This window comes from Medicago truncatula, chromosome 2 (genome assembly GCF_003473485.1).
Source record: "Medicago truncatula cultivar Jemalong A17 chromosome 2, MtrunA17r5.0-ANR, whole genome shotgun sequence".
NCBI classification, from domain to species: Eukaryota; Viridiplantae; Streptophyta; class Magnoliopsida; order Fabales; family Fabaceae; genus Medicago; species Medicago truncatula.
The window spans coordinates 37,430,915-37,444,451 of record NC_053043.1 but is presented as its reverse complement, the minus strand read 5'-3'; the positions used below and the strand labels follow the sequence as shown (position 1 = coordinate 37,444,451).

The 13,537-nt window shown below is 31.5% G+C and overlaps 1 protein-coding gene across 1 annotated transcript; it reads right to left on the bottom strand.

The window, feature by feature from the left end:
* Positions 1–5,499: 5,499 nt before the first annotated feature.
* On the bottom strand, positions 5,500–11,926 carry LOC11411817 (probable leucine-rich repeat receptor-like serine/threonine-protein kinase At3g14840). The gene is made up of 19 exons (XM_003596205.4): positions 11,734–11,926; positions 11,362–11,536; positions 10,261–10,332; positions 10,063–10,134; positions 9,820–9,891; positions 9,633–9,704; positions 9,433–9,504; positions 9,276–9,347; positions 9,100–9,171; positions 8,932–9,006; positions 8,763–8,834; positions 8,593–8,664; positions 8,427–8,486; positions 6,938–7,000; positions 6,817–6,852; positions 6,665–6,702; positions 6,162–6,541; positions 5,800–6,001; positions 5,500–5,701 (listed from the first exon to the last, which is right to left on the bottom strand). Exons 1-19 carry the CDS (start codon positions 11,828–11,830, stop codon positions 5,595–5,597), a joined length of 1,881 nt encoding a protein of 626 aa, XP_003596253.2. The 5' UTR covers positions 11,831–11,926; the 3' UTR covers positions 5,500–5,594.
* Positions 11,927–13,537: the final 1,611 nt, after the last annotated feature.

Sequence of the window (13,537 nt, the reverse complement as noted above, 5' to 3'; positions counted from 1 at the left end):
GATTAGGTCTGAGATGAATCCTTGTAACCCTAATTGATCCATGTTGCTGTGAAACTCTATTTATTATTAATGACAATCTAGTTTTTATTTAATTCAATTGTTCTTAATGCTTTTTATATCCTGATCAAATATAAACATGATTTAGTGAGAACGAATGACTACTGACCATAGCTTTCGACTTAGACCTAATTGAATTGTTCTAATAAACATGGTTAATCTAGGAATGGATAATCGTTTGTTAGTGATATTAGGTTAACGTTCTTAAAACCTTCAAAGATTATTAGACCACTTAAGGAATTAGGGGCTGTAGTTTGAGAAGAGGGTCCTAACTCAAGGGATTGATTAGGGCTATTTTGTTAACTATCGTGGAATTAGAAAATCATTAATACGAATAGGTGCAGTATACCAATTAGGGGAACATCGATGATTCGAAAGACCTGATCTCATCTCTCTCCTTGTCTTTTCCAAAACTATCTTATTTTCTGTTATTTACTTTTTATGCAATCAAAACCACTGCCTCGGGCACTAAAAGAAATTTACACATCCTAAATATTAACCTTATTGCTAAATTGAGATTAACACAGTCTTCGTGGATACGAACTTAATTTTATTACTTCGATGCATTTTTAGTACACTTGCTAAAAGTCTATCAACAACTCATCTTATTAACAATTTTTTATTCAAAACGAAGCGATTCAAGAGGAAGGCAGACACTATGAGCTTCAAGGGAGGTCTCTCTCCTCACTCCAAGTCTCTAGAGTATGTTTTATTTATTTTGTAATTTGTCTTTAGTTACTATGAGTAACTAAACCCTATTAGGGTAGGATTTTAAGATGTACCTCTATTTTATTTGTTGGATCTATTTAATCTAAGTCTTTTTATTCAGTTATTTTTTAGATGAATCAATTGATTGAGTTCAAGTTAATGAACTTCCTTTAAGGACCAATCATTCGTGAAAACTCTAATTCAACTTTAAGATAAACTAATTCTTGGTCAAGCTTTACCGACCTCTAAGCTGAACTTTTGATTATTAGACCCCCTTTCGTCGAAGTATGTGAAGGTTAACTAAAAAAAATACTTATCTATTTTATACTAGTCCTTTTAGTTCAAATACCATTGGTAGAAGTGTACAACTCAAATTAATAAATCAAAAGTTATATGTCATTTAAAAGTGTTCTTAAAGATACAATTATATTGTAACCAAAGAAGATACAAATGATTATAAAAAAATATAAAAATTGAAATAAGTTAAGAAATGAGTAAACTTGTTACCTGGAGTCATGATAGAAGCAATGCACAAAATTGCAATGATAATACATAGTTGATTCTTTTTATTTTTTTTTTAGAGAAGGTAAATTATATCATTTCATTAAAAATTAGATTGGTAATACATGCTGGAATATCATCAAACACCTGGAAGCTAGTACTAGATGTGGCTGCTTTAGTTAAAACATGAGCAACCTCATTTGCTTGCCTCTTAATAAACTCGACATGAGAGTTTGTTAAATAATTATTGCAGAATTGGACACTACTGTCCATAATAGAGCCAAATTCGGTGACATCTCCACGACCATTGTTGAAATAATCAGCTACTCTTTTTGAGTCCACTTCAAAATCAACATTTAAAAGTTGAAGTTCATGAATCCACCGAATCGCATGGTGTAATGCCAGAGCCTCCCCAACATCTACAGAGCAAGTTGGGTTAAACCACATAGTTTTTGAGCGAACATGATTCCCATCCGAGTCTCTGATACACATTCCAAAGCCTACTTTATTTATCATGGTAGGAAAAGAGGCGTCGACATTGCATTTGTATCTACCACTTTCTGGTTTCCTCCATCTATTGTTTGCATTGTTACTAGAATTTGAGGCACTCGGGAGTAGAGCTTGGTTATCTGACCTTATAGGAGCTTGCTTCCGATTGGCCTTCCTCCAACCATCAAGAAGGGGTTTTGCTCTTTCCAGGATGGCAATAGTTGAGTTAGACACCTGTTGTCATAACTTAAGGTTCCTGGCCTTCCAAATACTCCACATTATAGTGACAATATTCTCAATTTGATCTGCCGATAGATTGTGCAGTAAATTAAAAATAATATCAGGAGCATTATCAAACTGGTTAAGAGCCGGTAAGATCAAATGCCACAAATTGGCTATTTGCCAAATATCAATTGATCTTGGGCAGTGAAAGAGGATATGATAGCTATCTTCATGAGGGTCTTTGCACATGACACACTCGGATGGACAAGTGACACCACTGCTTCGTAGTTTCACTCTGGTTGGAAAGCAGTCTCTACAAATTCTCCAAATCAAATTTTTGACTTTGGGAGGGACCTTCGGTCTCCAGATACCACTCCAATATCCCGGTTTGCACAAATGATCATTATTTATGACCTCTTTAATACATAGTTGATTCTTGTAGTCATGTTCTCTTGAAAGATGAAGAAACACCATCAGTATTTATAGAGACAAATAGGGAAGTAGTCTTATTTTTATTTGAAGTCCACAATGCAGCACCCTATTTGGGTGCTTAAATGGGTCCCGACTGTATACGTCATTCGTTTTATAATTAATACGTAAAAAACATCCAATCTCTCCAACTCAGCACCTCAAAATAATTATTAAATGAGTCTCAACAATAACTCTATATCATTACATTTTAACAATAATTTTTATATTCATTCATAATTATATAATTTTAAAATATTGAAGTAATTTAATTATAAATCATTAAATAACGAACATTTTTATTTTATTTTTATTAATAATTCCAGAAAAATTTAAAACTTACAAAAATAATATAAAATGAATGATGATAAATTGCATAATTTAATAACAACTAATCTTGTTGACTATCACTCTCAAAGCGTTGTCAAATATGCTCCACAAGATCAAGTTGAAGATGAGTTTGTCTATCTTGAATTTATGCTCTCCTTTGTAGGTAGGGGCAAGATTTGGATGAGGAAATTATGTATTTCATTCCTTCCAACATCATTGCTGGAATGATCATAACTAAAATTTCCAAGCTACATGCTACAAGCAAATTCAAATTCAACTATTTTTTTTATGAAATCAAATTCAACTATTATTTACAACTATTATATAATTATTTTTTAATAAAAAATAATATAATAATTAAATATATAAAAAAAGTAGAATTAATTGTACATGTGAGACCCATGAGTAATAGGAGAGAGAGAGTGTCTATAAAAGTACCCATTTTTCTAAGTACCATAATTATTGATGTTACAAGGGGGTGCCTATTTACAATGATGTTTAATAGGAGAAGGACTCCCCATTGTAGATGGTCTCTAATAATAAAGTATTTACATTGCATTCAATATATTTAATATATGGTCAAATCAAATTTTGACATTAAATCGCATCTGTTTATCTATGCTTGATCCAATGAATAATAATGATTCACTAAATTAAAGGAGATTTGTATGCCATTTATTTCAAAGAATCAACAAATTAATATGAATCTTTGTTCTTTTTGACTGAAAATTAATATGGTACATGCATGGTTTCGTGCATCTATATTAGTAGTAGTATTTTACTTTCTCTAAATAAATAAGGGCCACTATATAAATTAGGGTTTTGCTAACTTGTACCCTAAAGGCACAAGATAAAAAAATTAAATAAAAAAATTTAATTTTGAAAATTGTGCATTCATAACCTTAAAAATTTATCTTTTTAATACAATATTAATGTTTAATTCTATTAGACTTTCCACCCGTGCTGCCGCACGAGTCATATACATTGTAGATGTAGTAGACAAAAACAAATCTCAATGCATATCAAAGAGAATGAAATATGTGGTCCCAAATATATGTAGATGTTGGAATTCGAACCTCATACACCACACTTATTCACCTTAAAAATATTAATTTTTATCAATTGTGTGTTACTTCATTCTTTTGTTAAAATTATATGTCAATGTTATATTATTGGTATGTTACTTCATCTTTTTTTTTTTTTTTTTGACAAAATGTTACTTCATTCTTTTGTAAAAATTATATGTTAATGTTATATTATGTACCTAAAAATAGCTCATTCTTAACCTCAACATGTAAAATATTTTATTTAAATAATTTTCCTTTTATCGAATATTTGGCCTTTACCGTAAATGATACCCTTTAACTGTTTGTTGAAATGTTTCTTCCACCTGTTTATATAGATTGCAAAATTCTGGTGCATTTTGTGATAGATATTTAACAAAGAGAGTTCAGTTCTAATTTGGATGAAAAGTGTAATATTAACAAAAAAAATGTTGCTATAATCTTTCAAAACCCTTTTATTCCAATAGGGTGATTTGTTTTGTTGAAGAAATAGGGCGATTTGTTTTGAAGAAATAGGGGAAATAAAGCGATGCCGATTTGCTTTGTTCATGAAAATAGGAGATTAGGTGTGAGCATTAGGGTTGTTCATGAAAATAGGAGATTAGGTGTGAGCATTAGGGTTAAAACAGTAAAATTATGCAATAGGGTTTAGGTTAAAATTAGGGCTTACAGGTTAACTTTAATATATAAAAAGATTAAGTGAGAGCATTAGGGTTGTTCATGAAAATAGGAGATTAGGTGTGAGCATTAGGGTTAAAACAGTAAAATTATGCAATAGAGTTTAGGTTAAAATTAGGCTTACGGGTTAACTTTAATATATAAGAAGATTAGGTGTGAGCATTAGGGTTAAAACAATAAAATTATGCAATAGGGTTTAGGTTAAAATTAGAGCTTACGGGTTAACTTTAATATATAAGAAGATAAGAAGATTAGGTGAGAGCATTATGATTATTTATGAAAATAGGAGATTAGGTGTGAGCATTAGGGTTAAAATAGTAAAATTATGCAATAGGGTTTAGGTTAAAATTAGGGCTTATGGATTAACTTTAATATATAATAAGAAGATTATGTGTGAGCATTAGGGTTGTTCATGAAAATAGGAGATTAGGTGTGAGCATTAGGGTTAAAACAGTAAAATTATGCAATAGGATTTAGGTTAAAATTAGGGCTTACAGGTTAACTTTAATATATAAAAAGATTAAGTGAGAGCATTAGGGTTAAAACAGTAAAATTATGCAATAGAGTTTAGGTTAAAATTAGGGCTTACAGGTTAACTTTAATATATAAAAAGATTAAGTGAGAGCATTAGGGTTAAAACAATAAAATTATGCAATAGGTTTTAGGTTAAAATTAGAGCTTACGGGTTAACTTTAATATATAAGAAGATAAAAAGATTAGGTGAGAGCATTATGGTTATTTATGAAAATAGGAGATTAGGTGTGAGCATTAGGGTTAAAATAGTAAAATTATGCAATAGGGTTTAGGTTAAAATTAGGGCTTACGGATTAACTTTAATATATAATAAGAAGATTATGTGTGAGCATTAGGGTTGTTCATGAAAATAGGAGATTAGGTGTGAGCATTAGGGTTAAAACAGTAAAATTATGCAATAGAATAAAAACAACAATTATTTATTAAAAAAATTATATTTAATATAAAATATACAAATTTCGATATAATTTTTATAATACTCTAGCTATATTTCAATTATGATCACTTTCTTACAATTTTTTAAGAAGACTAGTATACCAAACACTAGAATGATAAGATTAAAATTGTTGCTGCAACCAAAATTCCAACTACAGCTCCTGCAGTTATGCTATCAGGTGAAGAGTCTGCAGATATGCTTCCAGGTTGAGAATCTGCTTGATTATTATACAAGAGTTTTAAATATTAGATTATAAGAGGACCATATACTTCATCATAGCATAAGATTAGTAAGGTTCAAAGTATAACTCACCAGATGATTCCACTGATATAGCTGATATAAGAGGACCATATATTGATTTATTTGGGAGAGACTGTGTCCCTTTTCCAGCCCAATACAAACGGATCTCCAAAGTATTACTACTAACAATGATATCTTTGAACTGTTTTATCACTTTCTTACCGACTCCTCCCGCTTCTTTTGCAATATTGAAATCCTTTTGCACCGGCTTTCCCTGCAAAATTTCAATCACAACGTTAATGTTTCGTCATGATTACAATCTACACATATATTAATGTCCCTATATGAATCTAGCGATCGCCTAACTAATGGCTGGCGTTTCTTTTTTATGAAACATTTAGTGACTATCGGAAGAATATTGTTAAAGCATGTACCTGAAGGTAGATATCAAATACACGCCTTCCAAGACTACCATAAGTTTGATCATCGGGGATCATTATTTCAGCAAAATGTAGATTTACTATGTAGCTTCCATTTGCAAGGCAAAACCCGTAATAAGTCAAAGAAGTAGGAGAAGCGCGTGCATTCGTATACAATTCAGCATCCACCATAGTAAGTTTGGTGATATTTTTTGGGGAATAAGTGTCTCCAAGTTGGTTACTTTCAACGAATACACCAGTTGTGCTATATGCCCAATTTCCTGTTGGATTGGCATGGAATCTAGCGGGTCCAGGTAAATCTGAATCACCATCGTAACTTTTTCCGTCGACTATTGCTTGCTTTCCACCACAATTTATATAAAGAGAGTTTGCGGCTGGGTTGAGCAATGAAAGAAGCAGATCATGTGAGCAACTTTGGAGATATTAAGGAATTATATTACCACTAAGAATAGTGAGATCTTAGCTATGTATTGTAAATTCACCATAAAGAGACTTACGTTTGGGGCATTTCAAGCTCAAACACGAAACTGTTCCTCTGAGAGAATGATGGAAGAGATAGAAAAAGTTAGCACTTAGCATGATTAGTATAATAAGATTCATCAAATAATAACAGCGGAATGGAAAAGGCTTTATATAATACCAAACTTACGTGTCATTGCGTCCCCATGAGGGAGAAAATAAATTCCTGTGACATATTAGAGAAGATTGTGTCTCAGAAAGGTTCTTAAGTTTGCATATACAAGTGAAATAAATGCAAAGGATATTCTTACACATTTTCATCTTTACATATCTGACTCCCTTGGCTGATGCTGAAGTTATTGTATGAAAGATCTCTGTACACAAGTCATAATATTTGATTTAGAATATTATAATTATGCGACAATCAGAGACTTGATGAAACATTTAGTAACATAGAATAGTTCAATTTGAAATCGGTCTCTTTAAAATTCATTTTAGTTCTTATTTTGAGGGACTGTAATCAAATATTTTACATGTTACAAGGACTAATTCCAATATGAATAAATTTTGCAGGGTTGTAAAAAAAAATATTTCAGAGACTAAAAAACAAATAAATAATACATTCTTAAGGACCAAAACCATATAATTTAAACCTATATCGTTAAAAATTGCACAATCACACTCCAAGAGCATAAATGTTCCAAAACGGGTTTCTTTCTAAGAAATAGACGAGAAATAAGCTCCTCATCAATTGGTTCATAGCAAACTCAACCTTCAATTGAAGTGATAAGAGAACTGTTCAATTAAACTTGAGAATGGAATATTGGAGATTAATACGGTTATGAACTTATGATATAAGGGAAACTATACTTATGATTATGGACCTAGCACTAAAGTTTTGACGAGGAGAACAATAACAAAAGATTAAACTGTAGTATGACAGGGACCACATTTCATGAATAACTACACCCTTTTAGGTGACGGGAGGGCACCTCCTCTAATTCGTTTTACTCAGAGAGAAACTCGAGTAGCTGCAATAGTGAAAGTATTTTGATCCTTTTCCAATCCGTGAGTGCGGTATCCTACAAGCTCAAATTTCCGGACACAGCTAGAATTCACCCTGTGTTTCAAAGTTCTCAATTAAAGAAGGCTATTGGGAATTACTCTACCGAAGCTAATTTGCCTGAAGGGTTTGAAGTGGAGTTGCAGGAACTAGAAGAACCTGAAAAGGTACTAGCCTCAAGGACTGTGTTGAGAACGGGGTAAGTGATCAAGCAGTGGTTGATTAAATGTAATGCTGAAGACACTACATAGGAGGACAAGGCTGTGTCGATAAGCAAATTTCCCCGTATTAGCCTCGTGGACAAGGCTGTTGTTGAAGAGGGTGGCGGTGACAGGGACCCTATTGTAATGACTGAGTCTATTACTAACAGACCTCCAATATGGTGGGTTTATTCTAGACCCTATTGCTCCATTTTCATCAATAAAATTCTCTTGTTTGTTGAATTGATTTTACTGATCCTATCATAGTACTTAAGATAAAAAATTTAAGATATAATTTGCATATGATTACATAAAATCTTTAATTTAGTGATAAATAGTTAATCATAGTTGGTCATACACTTAATGCAAGCAAAACAAAAACTATATAGCTAAGCAAGGAAACAAGCAAAAAGAAAAAACAAAGTCAACGTAGAAAGGTAAAAACGAAACGGATGATATGTTTATAGTATTTTTGCAACATAAATTACATAGTTCATTCCAAGGAATCATGCTAGTAGTATTAGAAAGATAACTCACACGCTCACGTTCTTTCTCCAAGAAGGCACTGGTCCAGTCAGAAGGTTTCCGGTTAAAAATCTACCATAAAAAGAATATCAAGATATTAATATACAAAGCTCAATATTTACTGAAGTAGACCAACCCAAAATAAATTGCAGTAAAGAGACTATGATGAATTTCGTACATATATTTCAAACCGTTCATGTCAGCATACGTCCTCGGAATTGTTCCACTTAAATTGTTAAAGCCGAGGTCTCTGAAAGATATATCATATTGAAAACGAGTTAAAACAATACAGAGAAAACCTGTCATAGAAAACATTGCTATAACATAATGTAGAAAGTATGCATTTACAAGTGTTTTAATGTTGTTATAGTCCTAAGATTTTCAGGTAGCGTTCCGTTGATGTTGCAATTCCTAAGAATCCTGTGAAACAATAAGATAGACAACTGTATATTATGAATGACATTCTTGCTGCTTTTTTTCTTTTTTATTTCAGAAAGAGGAAGAGGAATGAACTCACAATCTGTTTAACGATTTCATATTATTAAGTTGCGGCAAATGTGAATATTCGGATCCATTCAAATCACTAATTCTCCTGGAATATCAAATTGAAATGTAAGTAAACCTAATTAAATGAAAGTTAAATTTCATACCTTCCTTTATCAGTATTATATAATATCATACATACAAGTCAGTTAAGTTTGTCAAAAGTGAAATTCCAGAAGGAATCGGCCCACTTAATCCGCTTCCTTGTATCATTCTGTCAAAAGTAAAGTAACCATTGATAATTCATTTTAAAATTAAAGCAATACAAAAACAGTTAAAATTTAGAAATAAAACAAATAAAAAAAAAAAAGTGCATACAGTTTATTAATACTTGTCCAGTTCTGAATAAAATTAGGTATCTTTCCAGAGAATTGGTTGTCCTCGATTCGGCTGCATTGAGAAACGATATGAAAATATGAAGCATCATAAAAACTAATTCAGTAATCATTAACATGACTATAAAATTGAAACTTACAACTCTTGCAATGTAGTGAGCTTGGCGAATGTCGCAGGTAGTTCTCCAGTAAATTTGTTAGATGAAAGTCGCCTATATATAATTGTAAAAAAAAATCTGTAAATTATGATTCTAAGCAATGAAAATCAAAGTGGATTTTAAACATTAAATTTCATATGTCAGGAAGAACATCAAAAAGGGGGGAAAAAATAAGTACTTACAGTATTTGAATTTGAGTTAGATGTCCAAGCCCAGGAGGAAGATTTCCAGAGAATTGATTGTTAAATAACTCCCTATCCATTACAAGTTCAAATTCCAATGAAACTCTTTGAATTGATGAACACATATATGTTTACAAACTTACAAATTGATTTTTTTTTCTGATAAGGTGGGTAATGAGAAACTCACAAGATTTGAAGAGCAGATAGGTTTGCAATCTCAACTGGTATTGAACCCGTTAATTGATTTCCGAGGAGAGCACTATGATGATTAAGAAACATGTTGTCATTAGCTTATTTTTGCATACAAGAAAATGAATTCTAAGTCCTACAAAGGATGTAAAATAAGGCCCATATGTCAAGATCGACAACGTATAATATGAAACAATCAATGTTAAAAAACCAGATACGAAAAGTAAGAGACAACTCATACAATTTATAAATATTTGTCAAGGAGCCCCATTCTTTAGGAATCGGACCTTTCAAGTTATTGCGAGCTAGGTCACTGTAATAGAGGGAGAGTAGGAGTTTGTCATGCAAAATAATATATAGATACAAGTGATTGAAAATATAAAACAAGTTCAATAATATTGTGAATTTGGATATGAGGGAAAGTTTAGGAATTACGTACATAACTTGAAGGTAACGCAACCTATTCAGTTCTGAGGGGAGAGTGCCTTGGAGATTTTGGCCCTTCAGATTTCTATATTAATTTTATCATAAAAAAAAGTTAAACATAAACAATAAGCACAATAAAGTAATAAACTCTGATGCATTTCTTTGCTGATAGATTTAAGAGAAAAAGTTGTAACAAGCTCTTCTGCTGCAGAGTTCAGTATTTGACTGTTGTGAATTCAACAAGAAAAGTTGAACATATAATAATGATATCCAAACTAAACAGTCCGGCACATAATGATTCAACCTAAAGCAAATCTAGAACCAATGTGCAGAAGAAAGCTCAAACAATCAAACCAAAGAGCAGAGATAGGAGAGTGGAGGAATAACATTGAGATTGTTTACGCAGTTTGGCCTAAAATTGATCTACGTCTACGGGGAAGAGAAGCTCTTTGATTCACTATGAACGAGTCTTTACAAAAGATACAAAAAGGTTACAAGAAATTAGCGTGCAACGTTCAACAAGAACAAACTCTAATTTCTCTTTTTTTTTCATTCCTCTCAATCCTCAATGATTTTCACTCTATGATTCAATAGAGAAAGCTTGAATTCTTTCCCTAATGATTCATATTAACCCAAGTCACTCACCAAAAAGTTCACAACACGAAATCCCGAATCCAAATTTGTGTTCCCCCTTTTCTAGCTTGCACACATCGCGTTTCAAATCACCATGGAAGCTAATTCAAATCAACTAAGGGAGATAACTACAGCAATTGACTTTCTGCACGTTGATCCGAAACATCATATAAATTCATTGTTATGATTCCAATCAACACAGTCAAAACGAGACATGATTCGAATTACCTAGGCAGCCTGATTTGAATCACTCTCTGCAAAAACTGTAAATACCAGATTTGAAGGCATGTTCACCACATTGACAATATTGAATTTACTTTCAAACCATAGTTTGATAATTATAAGGGATATCAATTTTAGATACAAATATTGCACACACACACACAAACACTGCAAATTCCTACCTCTATATCACAAAAAAATATCAAATTGCTTAAAAGTGCTGATACAAAAGGGTGACTTCGACGAAAAAGAGACTTACATTTCAACAACATGGCAGAAGTTGTCACCAGCAACAGAGCAGTTACAAATTACATTGTTCTCTACGACATTCGGTATCGTAGGCGTAACCCAGTTAGGTTTATTGCTGCATGGATCAATGTCAAAGTTCCAATCCTTCTTACCAAGTGATTTAGCTATAACTTCAAGAGCTTTCTCTATTATACATACAATACAAACCTATCATATCTTTTGAGATTATAAAGTCAAACTCTTATTACAGAGTTCACACCTTTAGACTTATATCATAAAATATACATACAGAATTTCTATAGAAATTATGTGCAAACAAATACATGAATCATTAGATTAAAAAAGTAAAAAATGGGAGCTAAGGTAGAAATATATATCATACTTTCATCAGGGTGAATAGTAGTGGCAGCAAAAGCTGTAAGAGATATGAACCAAATGGAAATGAGTGAAAGGAAGAGAAATTGAGAGGAAGTGTTCATCTTAATATTAACAAGGATGATAGATTTGCAGAGATTATGATGAGAGTGGATAGGTTATACAATTTTAATACAATAAAGTAAAGTGATTGATGAATCAAACCAGTTATTAACAGTCCACTTTTATACAAAAAAATTGAAGTCAAAGTATTTTGGTCAATGATGTTGTCATGTATTTAAATGAGGAAAATGACATAATAGATAAGATTAGGGGACAAGACTCAGAAAATGGATATACTAATAGAAAGTCTTGCTTGAACACGACCTTTTTGGCACAACATTTAGACACTCATATATAAAATACATTTTATTTAATTATTTAAAAAATAAGTATTATTTAATTATTTTTACTATATCCTTTTCTCATGTATGCGTGTATAAAGTTTGACACCAAACACTTGTGTCCAAGCAAGTATTTTCCTACTAATAGATGCATGTATGCCCGTACCAGGAATTATAACAAACAGATAAAGGACACCAACAATACAATAAGAACTAACTCATATCCCAGTAGGTAGGGTAGACTACATGAATCAAACTACGTCATAATGTTCTATTATAAACCATATTTGGTTCTATTATTACAAGAATTGAGTATGTTTGGTTCTACTTTGACAATAATTGATTTTAAGTGAATTGAATCTCATGTAAAATTGATTATGACTAAAGAGAGTTGCAAACAGATTCATTTGGATTTTGATACGTTGATGAAAAAAGTAAGTTGAATTATAAATTTGTGTGTAAGAATCAATTCTAAAATTAAAAGGTATCGATAGAAGTTTCAAATAGAATTGTTTTTAATCCCTAAAATTGATTTCTTAAAAATTGCCAAATATAATTTTAGAGAAATGATATTTGTACGTTTACTTTTTGACAACTTTTGAAACAACCATATTTCTTATACTCACTTGTGTTTTTATTGTCTCTCTTCTTTTTTCTCTCTCCATTGTTTTTGTCCAATAAAAAGAGAAGAAAAGTAGTTGTCACAAGAGTTGTACAAAATTGGTTGTATAAATATTACTCCTCATAGTTTTATGAGTTGTATTATTTGAACAATCATTTTATTGATAACTTTTGAGACAACCATAATTTTAAAAAGAAAGAGAGATATTGACACAAAAACCAATGCAACAGAGAGAGTAAGTAAAAACATAATGATAGTATGAGAAAGAAGTTGTCACAAAAATCATCAAAAAAATGATTGATTTTATAGTTAGAATTGATTTTTACATTTGAAAAACACTTAAAAGGCATCTAGAACTCAAACCAAACACATTTACTTTGAATATTATACCAAAAGGAAAAATAAAAAAGCATATATGAACTCTGAATTTAACTTACATACTATGTACTTTGCAACGAACCGGACCAATTCAGCTGGTTCAACCCTGAAAATCGTGTGGGTTTTAAGCGGTTCGGCTATGTCGAAGCGCTTCTTTGATATGTGTTTTCATTCAACAAAGGTGACATCTAGGCTATCCATGCAGATATGGTGGGTAATTTACCCGATCAATGAATATTAATCACATAAATACATTTTTAATGACACCCACAAACTACTAACAAAGATTCATTTTCATTGGTCGATAAAAAGTTGCGCACCATTTTTTTAAGGTAATCAACAAATTGAGAAAGCAAACAAAGGATAAAACAAAATTGAAAAGTAATCCTAAACTAATTCCATTCCATAATAACCGTTTATCTTAATAA

Coding starts and splice junctions, on each gene's coding strand:
- LOC11411817 (XM_003596205.4), bottom strand. CDS start 11,830: ATGAACACTTCCTCTCAATTTCTCTTCCTTTCACTCATTTCCATTTGG. Junction 10,333..11,361: donor TTCTGCCATGTTGTTGAAAT/GTAAGTCTCTTT, acceptor AAATTAATATAG/AAATCTGAAGGGCCAAAATC. Junction 8,487..8,592: donor ATGAACGGTTTGAAATATAT/GTACGAAATTCA, acceptor TTTTTATGGTAG/ATTTTTAACCGGAAACCTTC.